This window comes from Anser anser (assembly GCF_964211835.1).
Source record: "Anser anser genome assembly, chromosome: 6".
Taxonomy (NCBI): Eukaryota; Metazoa; Chordata; class Aves; order Anseriformes; family Anatidae; genus Anser; species Anser anser.
The window spans coordinates 36641879-36667119 of record NC_139726.1 but is presented as its reverse complement, the minus strand read 5'-3'; the positions used below and the strand labels follow the sequence as shown (position 1 = coordinate 36667119).

The following is a 25241-nucleotide window of genomic DNA, read 5'->3' as shown; positions in this document are numbered from 1 at the left end:
TACCTTCACAGCGGTCTGGCAGCCTTGGCAGGGCAGCAGAGGATCCCCATCCTCAGGATTTTCATCTAACACTTTTAGGTGTATTGCATTCATTAGCAATGAGAAGGCAAAGCAATGCACAAAAGCAAACACTAGCTACAGAAACTATGTTTATGGTGTGTACATGTGTGCTTTTTCATACCAGCTAGGCCTTCTTCCCCCCTCAGAATCAGATCTGTGCTTGCACAGTACCTGCCTGTACAGCAGTCACCCCATCCTCACCCCGTGAACCTCTGAACACACCGGCAGATATCAAATTTGTTGGGTGGCAGCAATCTCACAAATATTGTATTCCTTCAAGGCTGTGTGAACACCGGCAGCTAGCGAAGGAAAGAAAGGCGAGAGAGTGCACACACTGGGAGGAAAGCCCACAGCTTGAACTCCTCAGTGGGCTCCTCTTTGGCCCGAGGATTGTTTTTGCCTGAGCAGGAGCTAAGATCACCCATGAAGAACTAGGGGGACGGTTTAGGGAAGAGAGAGGCAGACCTGGATAAAATCACAACACACAAATGCATAGAAAATCAAGCTTCAGTAGTTTTGCTGTCTGCAGAGCACATTGTTTACGTGTTGCTAACATTAACACCATTGAATATATGTGAAGAATATTACAACCTTGATGCTGTCATAAGCTCCACTGCTACAGACTACGGAGTGAGCAAATCCCCACTGACTTTGCTGTGTTCCCAGCAGAAACCAGAGGGGGTTTGTGCCATTTAGCCACTGAAACCCTGCGACTGGGTCTGCACTGGCCTGTCTGCACAGGGGGAGGCTCAGCTGACCTTTGAGGTGGATCTGCTTGGACCTCCACTTACGGCAAAGTCCCCAGAGAAGACCAAACGACTTCCAAAACTTAAATAAACAGCCACCCACCCATGCCCATGCACACAGTTTATTCAAATAAAAGCTAGCAATATTAAGATAAAAATGCAAAGTGACTAGGACAGACAAAATAGTTAGAAATATGATACATGCACCCATCTCCTCTTCCCATTCATATGGCTAAAAATGGAGATAGCTCAAAGTATTTTTTAACTGAACTGGTTTTGTGCTGTCTTTATTTTTAATCAGATACAGGAACAGCTCTATCATCTTATCTCCTTGATTAAATTCATGTCTTCTGCAAAGCGGCTTTGTAAATATAAACCATTACCAAGGCAGGCATTTGCACTTAATACATGCAAATGTGATTTTTGATGAAAGCCACTTAAGTGGCACAAGCAGTGAAATCACCTGTGGTGCTGAGGGACAAACTGCACCGAATTCAGGCTAAGGCTCACTGCTGACTTCAGAGGATTCACATCTCTCTCTAGAGCTGAATTTGCCTAATTATAAACAGGAGCAGTAAATGACAATTTTAATACAGAAGGGAGTCACTGTGCTAGCCAAGCTGTCTAAGCACTTTCTCCAAAAAGCAGATCGATCTATTATTTTGTATTTCATCCCAGGACCTCTAGCATAACTGATTGGTTAGTCTGCTTTAGTGTCTTGGTTAATATAACAGCATCTGAGCAATACAAGTAGTTGAACTCAGTTTTAAGGTCAAACATTTCCCGTGTTTCCCAAGGCGTGAAAACAATGAGCAATTTACCGATGCCCTTCTCCAATTCTTGAGGTGATATTCCTCGCTATAAAGAACAAAGGACCTCAGTACTGCAGTGACAGTGGGACTGCCACAGATGTAGGTTACACTGAGATACAAAGTAGTATCTCTGATCACAAATGATTGCGAAATAAACACGACCTTTTTAGACAAATGGAACCATTCATCCATTTTAAATATGCCCAGGACAGGTAGACTATGTTGTCAGTCACGCCAAAAAAAGATAAATAGGAGCTTTAATGTCCACTGATAATATTGTAGAATAAAGTAGTGTTTCAATTTTTCTACTCAGATTTATGGAAATAAAAAAAATAGTAGTTACATATAAGAAACATTTTGGATGCTTTATTTTTAGTGCCAGTAGTACAATCTAAGATAAAGACTTCGGGTAATGATACAAATTGTTTCTGAAATATTGTACACAGCTATTTACCTGTTCCCTACAATATCCTGATAATCTCAATGTCTTTAGGATAGGACTTAACAGGCTGTAGTATTCTCAGTGGAAAGCTTCAGAACATCTGTTTATTTCAGAGTCTGAAGTTGAAGACAAAAATAACACAAACAAGATCTCAGGAGATATTAATAGTTCCATACTTACCAAGCTCATTAATAAATTCATTGGATTCCTCCCCAGCAATGTTTCTTTTCCAAACCTGGAAACTAAATTGTTGACAGTGAAGAAAAACAACATATGCTTAGTTTTCAACAGAATGTTAATTTAGGTTTAAAGAACCTGATTCTGCAGTGTGCATTGGCCTAAACTTCTAAAAAAGCAACGACGGTTGGAGATGCACTTCAAGCACAAGGTCCCACGTTAGCGACACGTCCTTGTGTTTGGCAGAGATTGAGTAGGTATGGCTAACGTCAACGCAGTTACTCTGATATGGCTACTGTGAAACCCAGCCTGGTTCCAGGAAGCAACTCTCCAAAACCGGAACATACCAGGGAGAAAGTTTGTCCCTTCCATTTAATGAGTTATTTTACAACCGTCACCAAATCGTCTTTCTCACAGTCACTCTCATGGAATTAGATAGTCAGGAGATAAGCAGGCGGACTTCAGCTCTATGCACAAGGCTGGAGGAATGCCACCGCTCCCAGCCAACAGGTTTCAGTACACTTCTGTACTTCAGTACACTTGTGTACACTTCAGTACACAACCTCCCACAGGCAGGTTGGAAGTGTCAGGAGGATCTAAAAGACCTTACAAAAGGAGTACTCAAACACGAGGATATTAGACTGCTTCCCAGTCCTGATTTTTAACTGTCTTGTAGGACAGGACAAGGTTTTGACCACAAGCCGAGACACTTTGGTGATATTAAGGCCTTTTGGAGGGAAAGTAGAAAAAGGGAGCAAACTTGATCAGTGCTATGAATTCAAAGTACATGAGTAGTGCCAGAAAAATTATGGTGTAAAAGATACATGTTCTGAGTTAGTGGCCCTGAAGTGTATAAAAGAATAACTGCCTCTAGTGTTTTAGCTTTGCAGTAAGGAGGGGCAAGGTGCCTCCCCCTCGGGCCATGAAGCTGTGAGCTCCTGGAGACAGGGCTGGATGTCACTCTGTGCTCTCACCATGAGCAGAAACGCCACCTGATTCTGCCTGGCCAGTCGCCACTGCTGCCCGAGCCCAGCTTCCTCTGCTGCGCTCAGCAAAGCATTTCAGAGCCAGTGCTTCCACTTGCGGAGACGTCTGAAATCTCAATCCACATCTGAATTTTTCAGCCAACCTTTTACAGTATTTCCATTCTCTTTGTCTCTTGCAGATTGTGGTCTATTTATAACATCTCAGCTATTTCTAAACCTCAAGTAGACAGAAAATTGATGCGTCATTGCAAGGATATGCCTTTGAAATGGTTGGGTGGGGGAAGAAGAAAACACTGAAAATTGACAAAAAATGAAAAATACTCTTTGTCTATGTAACGATATTAACGTTTCTTACTTTTTTTTATGCCTTATCTTATGACTTCCTAAATCAGCACATCAACTATGAATTTTAAGTAGCTACGCTTTTAAAAATAATTTACTAATTCCTTTTCTTCTTTCCCTTTTCTTCCCCCTGTTCTATTAATAGTTGAGAAAAGCTCTGTTGCCTGCAGGGTTAGACGATTTTAGCTGCTTTTAGGATGTACAACCTACCTCCCTGAGGATTTGTTATATTGCTACAGTGTGCTGTTAACTGTTTATTACCAGAAGGCTCAAAAATAATGTCAAAGTACTTGTGAGGAAAAGAGAAGTGCCAAAGTAAGAATCACAAAGTAAGATGGAATTCTATTTCAGTGTAATACGCAGATTTTTTCACACAGAGAAATTGAGACGTGGATCCCATATGAACTCTAGGAAAAAACAAAAGAAAACAAAACAGGCTCCTCATTTCAAACAGAGTATAGAGGAACTGGAAAAGGTTCAGAGAAGGATGCTCAAACGCCTGGAATGACTTTTCTGCCTGGAACAGCTGAGTAGCCTAGCAGTCACCAGTCAGGAAAAGTGGCAGATTAGTGGGGATATGGCAGATTTACAAAGTCATGAATTGGAGAAAACAGACAGGTCTATCTTTCTTCTCATCCCTGGATGAAGGTTCATCAGATGAAGCTAGTAGGAGGCAGGCCTGAAGCAGAACTGACAGGGACTTTCTTCCTACAGATACTAGACCTGTGGGACTGCTTGCTGCAGATGCCAAGAGTTAGTCAAAGTTCCAGCAGCAGCTGTCTCCTTCTTGATATTGGTTGTATTTAAGTCAGAAGAGCATCAGTCAGAGGTTATTTGTGTCTTCTGTAGCCCTTGCTACTGCTAACAGCAAGAGAGGGGTATGTTAAGAAAAGCCTGTGGTCTCAGTTCCTGCTGGCTTTGTAGCATGTGTGCTCAGTTATATCACTACAAAGAGTGCAAGCACCATTAGCTCTGTAGGTTTTGTTTGTGTTTTAATTAGTATTCAGACGGTAGTGGTGTAAACAATTAAACAACTACGCTAAACAGTGTGGATGGCAATTGCAAACCAGCCCTCCTGATGCCTACAAACCCTTCAGACAGGACTCTTGGAAGTAAAGACTGCTAATCTTGAAAATTCTCAGATAAGTGGGGCTATTTATAACTTCCTTTGGTGAAACTGAAAATGTGTATGGGCATAAATGTACATGATATAATGATTGCCTGTCTACCGTGTAGGGCTCTTACTTTCTAAATTAATAATTTAAGCACCGACTATCGTTTCAAACAGTAGTAATGGAGAATAATTTTAAAGACCTTAAACTGCAATGCATTTTATAGCTCTGACTTCACAGCACTAAATTTTAAGTGAATGCAGTATCGTTAAAACAGAGCACAGTTTACAAAACCTGTATTATCTTACCCACCTTTAGATTTATTAGCTAAACAAAACTGGTAAACCTTTGGACTCTGAGCTGGGTGGAGGCAATCTTGCAATAACAGAGGCTGAACAAATACACATGGCTAATACATAAAAGGCTCAAAAGGAGGAAACAGGTATTGGAAGGCTGAATACTAATTAACTCAAGGAGAGAGACAGAAAGTGGATTAAACTACACTTGCAGAGTTGAACTTTCATTTTTCTACTTACTGGCCTAAAGTGCTTTAAAAATGTGGCTGAGCTCTGATTTAGTTAATTTTTTTTTTAGTTCCCATTCTACATTTGAAATCCATGTGAAAGATTCTACCACTGATCTGCAGACAGACAAGAAAGACAAAGGTTAAACAGCATGGGTCACCAAGATCTTTGGCAAAAAGTCTCCAGGCATTTAGGATGAAGTGACATCTCCTAGGGAGGATGTGTCCCTTCACCTTCCAGAAATACCTCCGCATACTCCTGGGAGATCTGCTTCTGTTTGTTATGACGCAGTGACAAAGTGACAATACTTTGCAGCAGTCATTTTGTAGTGAGTCATTAAGCTACCTACAGGCGTTATGACTACGATTATGAATAACTAACAAAATCAAATGAATTACTGTGAAGCAAAGCCTTGTGCAAATGTGCTACAAACCTCCTGACATTGCACACTGGAGGACCCTAAAGGATCCTGGGCCTTGTACTCCTGTGAATACTAAGCTTTTTTACTCTCCAAAAGTAAGGAATGTAGGAAATTCTCAGATAGGTGGAAAATTTCCTCAGAAGAAAAGATAATTGAAATACTCCTGAGGAAGGGAGTGTTGCTAAGTATATTTTTATACAGCCGTTTGTCCTTCATTACAAAAGATCCGCATTTCCTTCTATAGAGCTAGGTGATGGCTGATAGGTAACAGCATTATGGGCTTGTATGTGAAGCAGGAGTCAAATTTTGTCAGAAAAAAAAAGCATGCATCTTTTCTTATATATGTAGAAGACACCGGTTGGATTTCCGTTTAAAACAGTCTATAGAACAGCTTATTATTATTATTATCAAAGGGGAAATGTATTCTGTGTGTTGCTTTGTAAAGCAACACAGAAATTCAAAACATGTGGTATCTAATTCCTCTTCCTCTGGAGTCCAGAATTCCAGCTTACTGTGCTATATGGCATTTTCTGATAATGCACTGCAAACACTGATAAACCATACTTTCTCTTTTGTTCAATAATTGGAGATGGTTTTCGTGCAATGACAATATGCCATTTGTTATCACTATTATGTAGCATCTTATTGTTTCAACTATAAAGCGAATTCTGATATTATAACAAGAACAGTAAAGGTTACTCTTTTCACTTTACAGATGTAAAAACTAAAGCAGAATAGTGAAATGACTTGCTCACACCAAAATAACCAAGGTAACTTTCTTTACAGCTACAATGATTCCGTTAACCCCCATGGCGGATTCATGTTAATAGTCGGACTTCTAAGTTGCATGAAATCAGGTGTTATTGTGACCATTTGGCTAATTCTTGTAGCTTAATTAAAACCGCCAAGTAATACAATGAATTTTAAAAGCAAAACTATCAGCTACAGACTTACTTCTCAATGTCTGCCTCTTCAGACTATTTAAAGAATGTTGAAAACTCTATGTTGCTATTGTAACTAAGATTATAAACAGCTGTACCTCCAAAATATGTCTGTCTCTTACTAGGAAGGAACTGGTCGATTGTGGGTGTTCCAAAAGACTCCCAAGGGTTACAGGGATGCTAGCAGTGGCACAGGAGAAGGAACATGCACAGCCCAAACGTGTTTCATGATTCTCCACCTCAGTCATGAGGAAAAAAAGATTTCCATTAGCATTTCATATTGAAAATGGATTCTTTTAAAAGAATTTAAAAATTTCTCTTTTTACATAGTGTCTTTCTTAGTAAATTGCCTAACTTTATCATAAAACAAACAAAAGATGTTTTTTCTTGACATTGGCCAGAATTGTCTTGCCTGTTTTACTTTTTTTTTTTTTTTAAGGTCACAGATATCAATAAAATCACTTTCCAAAGTGTCTTAGATTTACCAGCTAATGTCCCAAGCTAACTCTGCATGGTGCTACATCTCCTAGGCAAAAGTAGGGCCTCTAATTCAAGCAACAGATTTGCGTGCTTTCAGATCTTTGCGGGTCCCAGATTGAAACCCTGCTGTTAACTCCTGCAGTTAACCATGTAATAAAGCATCTTCTCACTCCCGGAGCCTGAAGAAGTGCTCTTAGCAACAGTTTTATAAGGTAGTGCCTGCCTATTTCTTGGCAGACAGAGGTGTGTCAAAGTATGACTAAATCACACTGTGTAGCATGTTATTTCTGAAATAATTATATATTCCTATATACTGCTCTTAGCAGCATGAACCTCCATTGCAGGTTGACTGCTGTCAGAGAGAGAGAGAAGGAGGCGCTGCCCAGGTCTAGACAGGAGAACCAGAGGCATCACGAAAACCACAGGGGAGAGGGAAGATTGAGATTGCCAAGAGGAACTAATGACCGTGTAATTCCCTGGGAGCAATTCAGATCTGCACTGTGCCCTGCCACGGCTGCCGCAGCTTTCTTCACCGAGCGGCATTCCCCTGGGGTAGCGTACCCATGGAAGGAGGGCTCCAGGAGCCAAGCACTCCCTCCCTGCCACTTCCACAGAACAACCGTATTTCTTTACAACAAACAAACATGTTCCCTTCTGACTTGCTACGCATGCTTTCCATGAGGTTAATAATTACACACAGTTATAGAAGTCTGGCAAATCGAGTTGCATTGAAGCTAGCATTTGCCCACAATTAATGGAGGCTGGTATTTTATGTTTAAGAACAGAATATATCTGCAGTAATGAATGATACATGCTTACTTTTTAATAGTAAGCATATATCTGACCTCTTTTCTTCCTGATTTTTAAATTCTCTGCTCTGTCCTTTGCATTATTTGTGGCATTAAATGAAATATCTTCCCCTAGGCAATGTTCTTCAAAGGCATTATTTTATAAACACCATTAGCTGCACTCCAGAATCAAGGAAAATGGAAAGAAATTTGGAAAAATATTCTTAACATTGACTTTTAAAACAAAACGTACAACTTGTCAAGTGAAAATCAATACCTATGCAAGGTGTCAGATGAGTAACGTGGCAAGGTTTAAATGCACAGACATCCACTTAACAAGAAGCACTCGCTGTCAGCCAAACTGCCCTGTTGAAGAGACTTGCTGTAATTTAGAGCAACAAACTCTTAAAATAAACATCTGAGGTGCTCTCTGTACTTATCAAACGTCTGGACTGTCAAAAAGCTACTAATTAGCTTAGTTCATACGATTTTGAGTGGAACAGAGTGAGGTCACTACTTATTCACCACGACCCCTGAAAAGGCACGGCTGGGTACTGGATGCTGCATGACATTCACAGGATAAAACAGGAAGCCAACAAGGATGTTACGAACAGGACTGAGCTCCTAAAATAGACCTTACATTATTCTAAATGCTTTTTTTTACTTCTTGAATAATACCATTCCACCACAATAGATCATCCAAAGAAAATTCCAGGCTAACAGTAGTTGGCAAGATAAGCATATAATCTGCATTTAAAATCTGATGTACATTCATTGATATAAAAGGTATGAAAAGCACTACCTCTAAACTTAACTGAACCAACGCTAAATGCAGGATAGAATTACAAGCGGGCCGATAGTACTTCCAAGCACTACTGACAAAGGAATTAGTGCAATGTTTCAAAGTAAATCAGTCAAGTGACACGAACTTACTATTTGGAATATATTTCCTCCTCAGTGTGGGTATGTAATTCCAGTAGATTATAATTATGAGTTACATAAGATTCTGTGTAAAGTTATAAGGATATATTTAAAATATTAATCACTGAAGCCATTCAAAAATAAGACTTTCAACAGATCAGGGTAATTAGTTCCATTAAGGCTCCATCCCCGTTGATACTTGTCTAGCTCTTGCTATATCAGTCCATCAGCTGATCTTTCTGTTGTGTTACATGCAAAGCTGTGTTAGGCTTAATCATAACTCCATTTGTTTCTGAGCTGATCAGTGGAAGGAATTGTGCCTACATTTTTCTTTCCTACTCCAGGGTAAAATCTCCAGAGCTACAGAAAACGCCAGGCTGGGGTAGGGGGCCTTGAAGTCAGCGAGCCCAGTTCCCCACTACACTGTACCCGTGCAGTCCCAGTCTGTGAAATGGGTCTGGAAAACTGCTCTGTCTGTCTGGAAGACACGTTGCTTTTGTGACAGGGTTTTGCGCTCCAGCATGTGCTCCATTTCCACAAAGAAGGTTACTTCATGGGGCAAAACCCATTCAAATATCAGGCTGAAGGTCTCTACACATTAGGAGCAAATTAAACGCCCTATCCAGTATTTTTGAAAAATCTCCTGTACTTTGAAAGTCAAATTTCTCAAAATTCATTAGCTGCCGGTTATTGCATCTCTGACTCATTACAGACCACATCCTGATGTGAGATTCGACATCGGTAATGCATACGGGATGTCCAATGCTGGAGAGAAATCTAGACAAAATAAATGCATGGGTAGAGTTCTCGATTGAGACGAATGCATGCAACTAACCTAAGTCAGTACAATTTGATTAGGATTACACAATGTAAAACCTTTTCTTCCTAGGTAGATAGGTCAAACTGAGTCAGAACCTGAAAGCTGTTCTGAACCCTCAGTCCTCAGAGTCTATCAGAGATATTTCTGAAGAAACAGCGGTACCACTTAGTACTCTATGCCACCAGTCTTACAAGTTGTGTTTTCCTCTACTAGTTTCACTGCTATTTTCATGCAATACAAGCAAAGCACCTCAAATAACATCCTGTTAACATAAATAAGCTTGAATTTAATTTCTTATAGGAGCACAAATTTAGAGGAAATTCTGAATTAACTGATATTCTGGGATAGTGCTATTTCAAGAGGTCCAATAGGGGTGGTATTTGGAAATAGAGACCCACACTGTGAAAACCACATGCTCTTTTCTCTTCCTACATAGAAGCAGCTCTGACTCTCACCGAATCAGCCACGTACACCAGGAGCAGAACCAGAGCCACGATGACACAACGGAATGCCATACAAATACCACTTGCTACGCAGACTCCTGGAGTCGTGTAGGCAAGCTTCCCCGAGCGCTGGCTGCTGCCGTCCCATTGCTTGGACTACCATGGAGAAATAAACACTGCTTCATTCTTTCCAGACCTGGGAAACTGAACCTTAAGAACTAATTGTACACCTAAAGACACCCTCAGCAGTAAGTTATCCTTGGGGATTTTTTTTTCCTGGTCTACGAGAAGTAACTGTCCTCCCAACAGAAAATTCACTTTCCTCTGGCCCCATTCCCACACACACTCCCTACAGCTATTTCCACCCACGCTGCAGCTCTTTTTAACTGTGTTTAAAAAGCAGAGAGAGAGAAATGTGCTGCTGCTGCTGCTGCTGCTGCTCCTCCTCCTCAGGTGGGCGGGCTGGTGGCTGGTCAGTCTTCTGCAGCATTTCTCATCGCTGGATGCGTGGGAGGCCGAGAGCGGGAGTGGAAGGAAGCTGCTCTCTTCAGAAGGGAGGCACATCAAGGCGAGGGGGAGGCGAACAGCCCCTTCCCACCTGCACACGTGTAATTACACGCAAGGAAAAACTATCACAATGCATCTGCAAGCAGAGCTCTCGCCGAGCTCTGAGCGTGAAAGGCATCGAACACCTTGGGTCTCAAAACCAAACCCAGGGGCGCCCACCGCATCTCCAGGAATTTTTCACCCGCTGAGAAGAACAGACTGGTGGGGAGCGAAGGGGGAAGGAGAGAGGGTGTTCCTTGCAGTTATGGTTTTGTACGTAGGTGGTGGGTGGTTTGAGGGGAGGAGTGACAGATTGCTTGCGGCAGCAGGGAAGAAAGACGTAGGAGGGTGTTTGCCCAGGGTCCTGTCTAACCCAGAGGGTACTGGTGGGTGGATGCAGCGAGCGGCATGTCTGAGCCGGGGCGGTGGGAGGGGAGGAACCCACTGGTGGATGGACCTTGCCGTGGAGCTTCTCTCGGCTGCACCGACGCAGCAGCGCCTGCTGCAGCACCAGCCACCCCCGCGCCTCCCCCGGCGCCCTCGGAGGCCAGGGGAAAATGGAAAAAGTGTTTCACTCACAGTTTCTTTATGGCTTTGCTTTCATCTGCTTCCAGACACTTCTACTTCCCAACCAGTGAAACGCAGACTAATTGGTAAAAAGAAATAAAAAAGAGCTTCCCCCCACCCTTCTGTTACAGGAGAAATTGACTAGTGAATGCCACTCGCTGTGCGCTCATCCCAAAGCTATGACTTCAGATGTTATGTGGACACACTGGCTGACAAGCCTGACTCAACGCCCTGGGGAACGCAGCCTCTTCCCATGGGATTACTCACATTACAGACAAAAGCAAAAAAAAATGGCTTCTCCATATTACATACATGTTTCCTGTGCTTCAGTCCTTCCCTGGCTTGGCTTATTTTTAGAGAGCGGAGAGACAGATTAGTTTTCCACTTAGTTTAAGTCAACTTCTGCTATTCCTGAAGCCAATGGCAGGCTGCCCATTGCAGACCTGAGCCTTTGGTACTCACTGCCCTCAATGGGGCAAGCAAATTTAAGCCTGTATCATGTGTTTTAGAGTACAATCAGTTGGGGCTGTACTGAGGAGAGGAGAAAAAAAATAAATCAATTTGCGGGGCACTTGTCAGTACAGTTCTAGCCAGTTAGCTAGGATGAACTGGGGATTTTCCCCATTCTATTCCTCAAAACTCCTTTTTCCTGTGAGGATGCACTTAATACCCACACTATCCACACACAAAAATTAGATGCTAGCTCTTAGACCAACGAAGGAAAAGACTGTTTACTGCAAGCCAAGATGCAGGAGTGTGGGACATGATGAAGTACTCAAACCATTTATTATCTGTTTTTGGTGAAATACAGTCAGAGCTCTCACAGGCAAGTAACTGAGAGGTACAAATTAATCATTAATTAGCAGTATAGAGGTAACGTACAGAATGCAGCTGAGCTGCTCTTGAAATCCTTCTTGAGAGCAACAGCACCCACATCCTGATGCTGAAGTTGTATGTTTTTCTGGAAAAGAAACCAAAAAAAAACTACCAAAAACAAAACCCCCAAACATCTGCTCAACTCTAAAGTCCTCCTACAGTCTGCAATTTGTTTTCTCTTTCCAAACCTGCTGAACTCACTGCCAGGAAATTTCTCCACAGGGAGGAATTACAACCTGCCTATCCTTCTGGCTACTGCACTTGCACTCCCTGAATTCCTGGCTCAGTTACTAGGGGTGCTGCTCACCCCTAAAATATCCACTCTGCCACAGCCCTCTTTGCTGATAGCAATATCATCCATGAACTCCCTAGTTAAATGTTATCTCATTCAACTTATTTTCATATAACTTCATTATTTTCACTATTTTCACTACTTTTACTGATAGCAATCTTTTATTTTCTTCTTAGAAAGTGTTTTCCCTTTGGCATTCCACTCTGCAGAAAATAGGGTGTGAAGTACTACTAAAATCCCTGGTATCTGAGTTACTTTTTGAACCCAACTTTGGACTGACGTGCACTTACCAAATGGTTATCAGTGACAAAACTGCAGTACTCTTTAGAGCTCCGCACAAGCAAACAAAAACCCCATAGGTAAATTTAAGCCATCAGTGGCGTGTTTTAAAATAAAGTAGAACACTAGGCTCAAGAAATATGGCTCCAAAGCTTGAAACCAACAGGAAAAAGAAAGGAAAAAAAAAAGAAAACATTAAGCATAAATTCAGTGTCAGCACCCTGGAAAGAAATTGGTAGCTGTTGCAAGACAATGCTTGTGTTACTTCATTACCTACAAATAAGCAGGCCCCACTCTTGTTCTAAATCAGACATACAGCTGGGAGACAACAAAGAAAGGCTCTACACTTCTACATCATTACTTACACTGCAGCCAGGAGGGGATGAAATAGATTAAAATCTGGATAAGTAAAAGGTGAATCAGACCACTGACTTCTATTCTGGACTCCTAAACACTGCCATCCTGTGTAATCATGTCCTGATCACAGCCTTCCCCTTCGTGTGCAGGTGGGATTTATTAAGAGATTTCCAGGAGTTTCACACAGACTCCTCTCGCTCTTACCTGCGATTAGCTTCCATGCACCGATTTCTTCATTTCCACAATGAGCTAACAAAAGGATTCCCCTATAGAAAGGTGCTGTTCATATTTGCTAGTGAAATATATAGACTTTCAGGCATCAGATACTAAGTACAAAAACATTACCTGCTTATCAAACTCCCCATAACCTGGTTAGGCCTAGAGAAGAGGTGCAGTTACCTCACTCTCAACAAGTATAAATAAAAATATAAATATGGGTTCAGATTTGGCCACTATGGTAATTTGGTGTTACTTAGATTGGTTTAGATTTGATTGTGTGCAACTTGCTGTAAGACAGTATATAAGGTTTTATTCAGTCAAGATGACATTAATAGGCCACATCTTTCATAATCATATGATCTATGAATAAAGGTCTATATAGTCTGGATGGTCTAATGAATTCTGCAGTTAATTAACTTGCAGTAGGCACACTCCCAAGGCCTGCAAAAGCACCTTCTGTCTTGTTCCCTCAGTCATTTTTTTCCCCACAATGTACAAGACTGAAAACTGAGGCTGCATAATACAGAAATGTTTTGTGTATTTTCTTGTGTCTATTTAGTCTGATTAAGATTTTTACAACCAAATTTAATATGCCCTAAGAGTTACTACAACGGAAATGCCAATACGGTTGACGCTGCTGCAAGCAGGGGCTGAATCATTTCTAGAAATAAAGAGCAAGGCTGCCCTCTGGGGACTTCTCTAGAAGTGCTACTGAAAGCTAGGATTTTTTGTTCCAGCAAAATAAACTTGCTGCAAAGTTGCTTGTTTGCTTTTGTTTGTTATCAATACAGATATGAATCTTGTGCTGAACTTGCTGCTTTGAGATAGTGAAGCTACATTTCTACCTAATGCACTGCATTGCCATTTACTCCATGGTTCATCATACTTCTCAATGTCTCACAATGGTATGTGTCAGCTTAAAAAAATCTGTGGAACAGTCTAACACAGTTACTGAATAAAAAGTTGATTTAGTATTATGGACTACTAGTATCATGTCTGTAAATTCTCAATTGTCTTCATGAACTTATATTTGAAATAAAGGCAATTTCCCTGACTGCAATTTCTGAGTGTATTTACTCTGAACACAGGCTGTGTTTGAGCTCAGAGTTGTGTCTCTAGCTACCACTGGTATAGTAGCCACGCTATCTCCTCAATCCCTGCATTTACCTGCTAGAAGTACTGCTTTTCAGTGGGACGATACATTAAATCCGCTCCTTAATCCTGGCAGTGGCACGGCTCGCAACTGCACGTCGATGACCGAGAAGGCAGCAAAGATGCTGTGAGAGGCACAGAGGGGGGCGAGAACAGGGAAGTCAGAAACGCAAGAACCAGGTTTGCTGCTGGAAACACCATGTCACCATGTGTAGCCTGATGGGCTGATGGACGCCCTGAGCAGCTGATGTGGTGCAGGGCCCAGCATGGCTTCAGCCCTAGCCCCACACGAGTAAAAAAAAAATCCAACCCAACTCAACCAAAATCAACCCAAACCCAACTCAACTCAACTCAACCCAACCGAACCCCTCACGCAACCCAAGAGCTGTGTTCACAGGCAAGCTCATACCACCACCCAGCTAGCCTGGGGCTGAACACAGCCCAGCACTGCCTAAATACCAAACCAACCCCGTTGCACGCCACCCCCGTTTATTTCTGCCTTTATTAGTCACGACGTTTACTGGAAGGGAGAAAAGGCAGCGCTCCTGAGTACCGCCCCCAGGGGAGGCGCAGCCCGCCCCGCAGGCAGGCCCCCCGGCGGGCACCGGGCTGAGGGCCGTGCCTGAGGGCCGGGAACGAGGACGAGGGCCGGGGCTGAGGCCCGGCCCCGCCGCCCCGCGCATGCTCTCGCCCGCCCCGTCCCGCCCAGCCCCGCCGTACCGTGGCCCATGACGGAGAGCGACGGCGCCGGCGGCCGCCATGGCGGCCCGGGTGCTGCGGCCGCTGCCCAGGTAACGGCGGCGCGTGCCGGGTCCCCCCCGAAATGGCGTCGCCCCAGGGCTCGGTGCCTGCCCCGGGCCTCCGAGCCCCTCGGAGGCTGCTCACGGCCCGGCTCTCAGCCCTGGCGGCTTCCCCCCGCGGTGGTACAAAATGCGAACCGACACCAACATTTCAGCTCGTGTGGGAACCCGAAATACCAGCGAGCATGAGATACCACTGTTAATTGACTGTGTTTTAGTAGTTCTTCGGTTCACTCAGATTGCTGAAAGATAGAGTTGCTCGCTAATGCTAACGTAAGCCTGCTGCTGTCTGTGACCTGAAGTCCTACAAATGCCACTTTCCATAAAATCACAGAATTACTTGGAGTGGAAGGGACCTTAAAGATCCTCTAGTCCCAGCCCGCCTGCCCTGTGCAGGGGTGCTGGTTTTATTATTTTCCTCAGTAGAATACAATGACAGTAAATAATTGTCTGTTATTTAAATTGAGTAACAGGTTCAAAACCTGCTTTTATAAACAGTTCAGTATGGCCAGATACCTCCTTTTGGCAGCACAAGCATTAACCTTGTTCAAGTTGTTTTGCAAACCCTACTTAAACATGCATACACGCAACAAAGCGAGAGCAGGCTTTGCGTAATGGAAGCTTGAGCACTGTACATTTTTGACAAGGCCTTTTTTTAAAATACGAGTATTAAAAGTTCCAGACAATGACTAAATCTTTAAAAGATAGTGCTACTTATCAAGCATCCCCAAAACTCCTACTTTGTCATATTAGCACCCAGACAACTTGCAATTGCTTAATTTGAAATTGTTTAAAAGCAATTAAAGCATTAACAGTTGATGTTGGTATCTATAAATAAATAACATGCAATGATATTTCCAACCACTTTGATATCAAAATAGTACTTGATTAAGAAAAAGTAGAATGTAGAACAATCAAGTCTAGAAATTTTCTGACAGAGCTTTGCCCAGTTGTGTATTTGGGGGTTGTATAGCTATTTTAGAATTTTAGTTTTTAATATTTCTTTTTCAGACTGAAGCCATTTAACAGACTGCAAGTAATATTACAGCATTTGGTAAGAACTACATCACGTTTGACTGAGTTGGAAGCTCTTGGGACATTTAACTCCATACCTGAGACAGACAACACATGCAACTTCTAATGTGTCTGTTTGTGATGCTTCTGAATGCCATTCAGGCAGAACATTGCCTGTGTATGTGAGCACTTCGTCGTGTGTCTACTAAACCATAGATTAAAGCCCAATTATTTGGCTTTCCCTAACTTTGTAGTTAGTTTCCATGTTAGCTTCCTTATATTCCTTAAATATAATCCAATTTTGAGTTTGAATGTGAAATGCAGTTGTGAAAATAGGTTAGCAACCAACTCAACTGTTAGAAGTTACATAAAAAGTTGCACGTACATTTGTGGTTGCAGTATCAAACTAGCACTAGGGACATACAAAACTCTTACTGTAATTGTTGTAGGTATTTTCAGAATGTCAGTTTTAAAAAGCCACAGTTCATTGTTTACTATCTCAAATGTCATTGCCAAAGAGCATATAGCTCAAAAGCTTGTCTGAGGTTTGTCAGAGTTCTTCAGAGTAATAAAGTGGTTTCAAGAGAACCGTGTAAGAAATACAAATATGACTTGAATTACAACGGGAAAGCCTTAATGTGAAATTCAAAACACATGTTTTTATAATCTTAAATAGTGTGCTTTGAGAGTATATTTCCATAAATGCTCTTGTATGTTACTTAAGACATCAAAGACATTAAGACATTTGCTTTATTTGTTTTTGCACTTACAGAAAATGTGTAAACATACTGATTCTTCAGATGAAGTGTTGTTGGAAAAGAAAGGAGGTGCAGGAATAATAACTTTGAATAGACCCAAGGCTCTCAATGCACTAAATCTTTCTATGATCCAACAAATTTATCCACAAATAAAGGTTAGTAGCTGTTACGTTATCTGATACCGGTTTTAAAATTCATTCTGACTCTTCATAGTCTACTGATTTAAATAATTAAATTGTGAGAACACTTGCTAATGAGCTCAGATGTGTAGGATGGAAAGGAACAGACAATTTCAAGCAGGTTAGAAAGAAAAGACATGAAAGAAAAACGCTGTCAGACAAAAAGCAAAGTTTTAGCACCTGCATAGATAAGACCCCTGTATTAACACCAGGACTGAATTAAAGGCAAGCAGCAGTTAGTGTTTAAATGTTTCTGTTCACAACACCCAGTTGGTCAGTCAGCACACACATATTCCAAGCTGTATAGAGGTGTTGCCTCTTAATTGAGTGCATGTTTTCCTGGGAAGTTGCGTGGCTGAAACAAAAGATACAAATTGTTAGGAAGCAAGTTGCTTTAGTTTCATTCCCTAAAGAAGAGCCTTGTGGAGTTATGGACAATGCTTCTCAAGGTAGTAAAGTAATGTGAAATTTTAAGCATGCAAATAGTCTTTTTTAATTTAACGATGTTGTTCATCATATGCAGAAAGTCAAACATTAAATACCAGTATTTGTTAGACAGTTACCTGCCTCTTGATGTTTTGATAGATGGTTACATTGCAAACTTACGCATTCTTTGAAGAACATTTAAAGTAATACTTAACCTGCAATACTGCGTACTGGATTTGTTTTATGCACAATCTTAAAAGATGGAATAATTGTAAGTATAGCTGCTGGTACACAGAAATACCTTGTCACAGATGCATCTGTGCACAAATTGGCTTAATCCAGTCCTTGACAGTTATTGATTGCAATCATTTTGAAAATATCCATCAACAATTTAAATGCTCTTTTCCTTGCTGCACATCTTAGATACACAAAACTTCCATGACTTGTCTTGAAACAGTTACTATATCTTCTCTATTCCCAGCTTTCTCCCCCAGCATTGTGTTCCCATCCAGATTTATATAGGGCCCTGCTTTAGGGAGTGCTGTTTTTCGTCAGAGAATGGGAGCTGTCCTTGGGCATTCTGAAATACGCAAAGTGGCTCTGCAAACCTCTGCCACCAGGGTTGAGTGATGACAATGGAGTGGCAGTTAGAGACTCCTAAGCAAATGTGTATAGCTCTCAGACCAGTTTAAAAACAATCTTTCTGAAAAAAATAAAATAAGAATCAGAGTATACAGAAAAAGAATATTAAATTAGAATTTTAATCTTATGTGGAAACATTTGCCTCTCTTTAGGCTTGGGAGCAAGATCCCGAAACTTTTCTAATAATCATAAAGGGAACTGGAGGAAAAGGTTTTTGTGCTGGTGGTGACATCAGAGGTAAGGACACTTAAAACTGTTTTTGCTGTTTTATGTACAATGTTCCAACAGCTGTCTCATGACAACAGCATCATACAGCATCTGTGCATCAAGGTGTTAGAAGAAGTTGGCACAACTAAACTCACCGTTTTGTGGCAAACCTCTGTTTACCTGAGTCATGGTAAATAAATGAAATCAATCAACACAAAACAGTAACTGGGAAGGATATGTCAGATTTTTGCTTATGAATAACTGGTAATAGCAGCCAGTCATTGAGAGGTTTCTTGTGTCTTCCTTCTCCTTCCCAGCATTTCATTAAAGACAGCTTATTTACAAGAAATTTGAAGGGTCCTAGCAGATAGCTTTGTTACTGTTGGATAATTTCTCTGATGTTTGACTCAGAGGTGGCTAGATAAGTAGCAGGCTACAGTGATCAATGTATTAGTGATTATTTTCTAACTATGAATAGTAGAAAGTCTCCAAACTGTTTGAATTAGTGGTTGTTTTAAATCCTAGGTAATCAAGCAGTACAGGTTATTGTTAAATTATGCCCTACTCTTACTGGCTTCTCATTTTTAGTATTCAATCTTCAGTGTAATCAGTTTTAAGTGACTGTTCCGTATATTGATATGAAATACTACAGACAAGACTGCCAACCACTAGGAGGGGTTCCATAGTGTAGAAAATAGACTGCACTCTCTCAAGAAGTATGTGAAAAACTCTCCAGCATAATGGAAGGGACTCAAAATGGATACTTTTTCATATTTAAATTTGATAAATTTGTTTGCTTAAGTAAAATAAAGCAGGATTAAGTTGCTGTTTGACTGCTGTAGGACAAAAATTTTTATCATGCGATACTAATTTTTGTACTTGTTTTTGTATGTTCTATTAACCTTACAGTTATCTTTAGAATTTTTATTTCTCTTAAGCCATCACAGATGCAGGAAAAGTTGGAGATAGACTGGCACAAGATTTCTTCAGAGAAGAATATACCCTGAACAATGCCATTGGTATGTTTAATAGCAAATTCTAGAACTGTATTGTTTTCATAACAATGAATATAAATTTACTTTCTCTCTTCACTTGTCTATAAAATATAGATAATAGAACTAATAAGTTTACTGGGTTAAAGAATATTAAAGTAAATTATACTAGTTCTTATTCTTTTGGATGAAAATCAAGGGTTGAGCGTTACGATCAGAAGAAACTTCTTAGAACATATTTCAGTTGAATAAAGTTTGGATTTTTAAACATTGATCAGAAGTATCCAGTATTAGTCACTGCAGGAGAAGAGGTGAAAATGTTGCATAATAACTTATCAGAAGAGTATAAAGTAATACTTATTAGAATTAGCATTTTTATGTACCTCCCTGTCTCCAGCAAAGAAAATATTTAAGGTGTCATGGAAAAACCTTTATATTGCTATGGCAAACAGTTCAAGAGTATATACCTCAAGGTGTTTTTTGTAATTGGTTAGGGTGTATTATTCCTATAATGCAATATAATTATAAAACCTAGATTTTGGGTATATCTGGTATAATCGTATTCCTTTAGGATTGACATTTCTACTAACAAGAAATATTTTTATATTTTATTTTACAACTTTAAATACACAGAGGAGCTGTTTTCACTGCATTTGTTGCATTTGCAGATATACTTCTGTAGAAATTTAGTTCAAAGTCTAACATCCAGAGTCCATGTTCTAGCTTATATGTTGATGCAAGAACAGAGTTAAAAATTCAGTTCTCATATTTTCTATCGACTTGAAGTTTTGAAGTGCCTTCTAAAATAGTCTTTTGTTTTTTTAACAATAATCTATAGTTGCTACAGAAAACAGCATTTGCAGCAGATACCTCTATCAGCAATCTAATTCAACTTTATGTCTGACCTGAAAACAACAAATATGAAGCAGCAATTTCATTCTCAGAATGCTTCTAAATCTTTCTGTAAACAGTAATTGACAGTATCAGATCTTTAGTTTCATAATTCCTGTAAGCTCCAACAGATAAAGCTGACAGATAAAACTGTGGTGCTTTAGGGTATCATCTTGACCTGTGCCACACAGGGGTAACATGCAGCAGACTTGGCAAGACAGAACACGTTCATATTGTAGTAGTTCATAGTCACATTTTGGCTTAAATCTACCAATGAATCTCTCTTTGTACTGATGTACTAGTACACACTCTATGCTTTTACTCCCAAGCTGTGAGATAGGGTGAAAGGGGAACCGTTGTGTCCAACTTGTTACGAAATTATTTGTAATAGCCAGATATGGCTGGATTATCAGATGCTCACATAACAAGCCATCTGATGTTTCATGTTCTCTTACAACACTAGGAATGTAGTAAGCCACTCACTGGTATTTCTTTTCCCTGCTTAATAATTACATGAAGGAGCTTCATTATAAGTTGATATTTTATTGTTTAATTTGCTATTTATTTTTTGCTGCTCTTGCTGAAATAAGACATGAGGAAGTTGTCATGTATATGGTTAGTCATTCTTTTGAAAAAATTACAGTTTTTTACTTTTCTTGTAGGTACTTGCAAGAAGCCTTATGTGGCACTTATTGATGGCATTACAATGGGAGGGGTAAGTACCTTGGTGCGATATCTAATATAATTTGTTTTAAAGGAACGTAACGTGGTATACTTGAGTTGCATGAAGCGTGTACACAGTGTGTCAAACATTTCAATTTAAGAACAAACATTTAAATCCAAACATTTTGTATCTAGCTTGTCAGACTACATTGCTGTTCTGCTGCTGTTCTTTGATAGCTAGTGCTGCTGCTTCCTCTGAGGATCTGCCAATAGGCTTTAGAAAAGAGCACAATCTTGTCACTGTAGCGAACACCACCCAAAGGTTTTCAGAACACTTAAGTGTGAGTTTGTGGATTATGCAGGAGTTGAGAATAATTTTCCACTCAACCTTTATTAGAAAATAGAACTATGTAAAAATACATCTAAAAGGCAAGTCTTTGAAAAAAAATGGAAAAAATCTCATTCAAAGCTATATTTAACAGATGTTCATAACAAGAGTTCTGCATTTTCCCATGAACTGATTGGGAAATGCATCTGCAGACTCACCTCTGCAGTATTCCCAGATCATAAGCTACAGGATCCTGATATCCTTCTCCAAGGTCACATCTTATTTCTAAAGCATACGAATGGAGGAGACTCCGTCACATTGCTGGTTATAGTCAGTGCTAATAGTTGTTTTAGCGACTGTTGGCTCTAAATACTGTGAGTAGGTAGTGAATGGCAGTACCATGCTTTTCTACATGTTGAAATGCTGTTCACTTCAGTTTGACATCTGTTGGATATATGTGCATCATAGTAGGGAACAGAGTACAATAATCTTGAGTTATTTTGAACAATGAGTTTGACAGTGATGTCTGTCTGCCATATTGTCACTTAGATTTATGGGTGATGACAAGTATTCCTGGACTGCTAATTACAACTGCTTCAATACAGTTCTTGACAGATAGTTTTTTCTTGCTGCTGAAAGTGAAGATTTAAAGGATCTCTGTTATGGAGTGTCAATAGTTATGCTGGAAAGCTGCTTCAATGTGTATGCTGCCATGTCATTAAGCCAGTGGAGTTTTTGGTTTTGTTTTTAACATCTGTCTGCTTATGATATGAAGTTGATGGTATTTATTGCCTAACTTATGCAGCTGGAATATAAGAGAATATTCCTTCCTAGAAGGAAGTTAGTTTCTTTCATCTGTTCTACAGAGGCTTATGTAGTTTTATTTAATAAATACATTTGAAACATGATGTAGATCTTAAAATGTTATGCAACTACTCAACAGCTAAGGGGACCCTTCACTGCAGGACCTGATGACTAGAAATGTATGTTATCTTGCTCAGAAAGAGAAGATAGAAAAAGAGAGAAAAGATAGAAAGAGAAGATCTCGCCTACTTGTCCAGATATGTCACCTCCAGGGTTTCTTTTTTGTTTGTTTTTGTTTGTTTTGTTTTTGTTTTTGTTTTCTTTTTGAGAGCTACTGTTCAAGCATTTTTGTTCTCCCTCTGAATTTGTTTTACACTTTTCTACACTGCAGCTTCTGTTCTACTGCATTCCTTTTCAATGTTTTAAGGTATCTCATCAGGTGTTTGCTTTAGGCAAAGTTTAACACAAGTAGAGGCATGAGCATGGAAGACCTCAAAAGCTTTGCATGAAGTAGTTTTGTCTTGCACTTCTCTAAAACATTATTTTGGTATAATAGCCTAAAATACTATTTCACAAGAGGCATTTTGCCTTTTCTTGCATTGGGCTTCCTGAAATTAAAAAAAAATAAAAAGATGGAACAAGCATATCATTCCAAAGTGTGAATATACACACTTCGTTTCTATTAAAGCATACAGGGTTCTGTTGCCCACTCTTTGGCTGGGTCTGAGAACCAGGATTTTAGTTCTTGTGTGTTATATTTAAAACTATGTGGTACTACCTCAAGATCCCACACTGAAGTTGTGGTTGTCTTTCATGTCAGTGTGATAAAAACATACAATTTTGGTGGAAAAAGTACGCAATCTAAGGTAGGGGAAGAAGCAGTTTGGTCTCAGTTTATGGACTGCTTTTAAACTTTCATATAACCTTGAATGCTATTTATTTTGCAGTGTTAGTAGAGCTGCAGTTTACTCTGAGATGTCCTTTAATGCCCTTACTACAGGAATGCATTTTTTTTTTTATCAACACACTTTTTTTCTCCTTGCAGTACATAGAAGTATCTACTGATGGTTTAACAAAGGAGGTCAGCAGCAGTATTTCTCAATGCCTATCAATTTTTGTGTATGTGCTCTGTGATAGTTTTGAGCTGCGTTCCTTTCAGCTACCTCTGCAAGATTAGCGTTGATTTGTCTAAATGGACCAATGTTCAAGCAGGAAAGGTGTGCTAGCTTCCTTCTATCACTGTTGTCAGCACTGGGAACCCCCATCAGTCCTGACCTTAACCAAACAAAGCTTGCAGCAGCTCTTTTCTGTTGTGGTTAAAATAGGTGCACTGCAGTAAGATTTTTAGATTAAAACCACTAGAACAAACCTGGTCATGGTTCATCCTATTATCTTGTTTTGCTTGTTGCATGGAAGTTCTCTATCCTACTATAATTATTCACTGGAACTGCATTCATACAAAGGAGTTATTCTGTTCGTGGTAATTAGATGATTTGTTTTAAATCACTCAAACACTAGGGAACTATGTTTTAGATTAAATATGACCTTATTGTGTCAATTTCATATGCTCAAAATCTGGCTTAGTCCCTGCAAGTGAGTGGGAGCTAGGAGCATTTGTTACTTATGAACCACAGTAACTGTCATTAAAAACAAACACAACAAACCATGTTCAGGTCTTTAGCTTTAAAAGCAAGTGGTTTAAGCTTGGGCTTAAAAATCATGAGACCCCTCTTAAACGCTTCAATTTCACTCTACACCATTAATCTATGAATAAAAATGCAACCATGTCAATTTCAGCCATGCTCAGAAATGCAGGCACTCCTTTGTAGCACCATGCATATTGAGTGCAACGTTGTTCTAATTTAAAATTGGTTAAAACATCCAGCAGTGTATTAGAAACTCAGTTATTATGTACTCAGGTAATAAAATTTGCTATTGATTCACAATTATCTTAGATTTGTGATAAACTTGGAATTGTATTCCAAAAAATGAACTGGTTCCACTTCAATACTGTTCTTTCGAGTCTGGTGGGTGATACTCTGGAGAGCTTGATTAGCCAACAGATGGGGCTGTGGAGCTTGTTCTCTGCACCTTTTTGTATATACTCTATAGTTCATCACAAATTGGAATTCCATATAAGTCTGTCTTTTAATCTTTTTGTACTTATTCAGCTTTAGGGCAGTAGGTTTGAGTGACAAGAACATCTAATGAAGCAAAAATGATGGTATTTTCCTAGAAAGAATAGCGAAATAAATTTTTAAATTCTGCATTTTACATTCCACATGTCGGTCGAGGGAAGTGATTGTCCTGTTCTACTCTGTGCTGGTGCGGCCTCACCTCGAGTACTGTGTGCAGTTCTGGGCACCACAGTACAAAGAGGATGTAAAACTGTTGGAGAGTGTCCAGAGGAGGGAGACAAAGATGGTGAAGGGCCTAGAGGGGATTACGTATGAGGAGCGACTGAGGGCACTTGGCCTGTTCAGCCTGGAGAAGAGGAGGCTGAGGGGGGACCTCATCACAGTCTACAACTTCCTCACGAGGGGAAGTGGAGAGGCAGGCACTGACCTATTTTCTGTAATCACCAGTAATAGGACTCGCGGGAACAGTGTTAAGCTGAGGCAGGGGGAGTTTAGGCTGGACATCAGGAAGAGGTTCTTCACCGAGAGGGTGGTCACACACTGGAACAGGCTCTCCAGGGAAGTAGTCACTGCACCAAGCCTGTCTGAATTTAAGAAGCACTTGGACTGTGCACTTAGCCACATGGTCTAAACTTTTGGGCAGACCTGTGTGGTGCCAGGAGTTGGACTTGATGATCCTTATGGGTCCCTTCCAACTCGGGATATTCTATGATTCTATGATTTGCTGTTAAAGGGTGTGTCCTATTGAAAGGGACACAGGCATATACTCTCATGTTGCTAAAAAAAAAAACAAACCAGTATTCAAATTATTATAGTTGACTTCTGACCATAGATTTTTATTTTGTTGAAAATTAAATACCTGGACACTAGACAAAAAGTGTAGAATATTTAACAAAAACTTTTTTTGTTAAAAAAAACAACAACCAACCCTGCTTTATAAGCTCAGTCAAAATCCATGTTTTTGAACAGGGTTTTGTCACAAAATAAATTAGTGTTGGACACTCTTTCTCACAGACTAACCCTCAGAAAGATGAAACGTATTATAGTGATTTTGAGTGGTAGCTTTGAGATGACTGGACTTAAAATTTAAGGGGAA

General features: G+C 40.2%; 2 protein-coding genes across 3 annotated transcripts in view; one reads left to right on the top strand and one right to left on the bottom strand.

Annotated features, from left to right (window-relative positions):
- MFSD6 (major facilitator superfamily domain containing 6) overlaps positions 1 to 14960 on the bottom strand; it is a 43594-nt gene extending 28634 nt beyond the window's left edge. Inside the window, exons 1-2 of the mRNA XM_083842892.1 lie at positions 14825 to 14960; positions 14319 to 14428 (exon numbers count right to left, since the gene is read on the bottom strand). The gene's annotated coding sequence lies outside the window, so the exon portion shown is untranslated. The remainder of the gene's footprint in view (positions 1 to 14318; positions 14429 to 14824) is intronic.
- HIBCH (3-hydroxyisobutyryl-CoA hydrolase) overlaps positions 14939 to 25241 on the top strand; it is a 44790-nt gene continuing 34487 nt past the window's right edge. The window contains exons 1-6 of one of the 2 annotated variants that reach the window (XM_083842927.1): positions 14939 to 15094; positions 16115 to 16157; positions 16890 to 17030; positions 18275 to 18359; positions 19268 to 19348; positions 20875 to 20927. In XM_083842927.1, coding sequence (XP_083699053.1) covers positions 15063 to 15094; positions 16115 to 16157; positions 16890 to 17030; positions 18275 to 18359; positions 19268 to 19348; positions 20875 to 20927 — 435 coding nt within the window. In that variant the 5' untranslated portion in view covers positions 14939 to 15062. The remainder of the gene's footprint in view (positions 15095 to 16114; positions 16158 to 16889; positions 17031 to 18274; positions 18360 to 19267; positions 19349 to 20874; positions 20928 to 25241) is intronic. The other variant, XM_083842928.1, reaches the window with a different exon arrangement.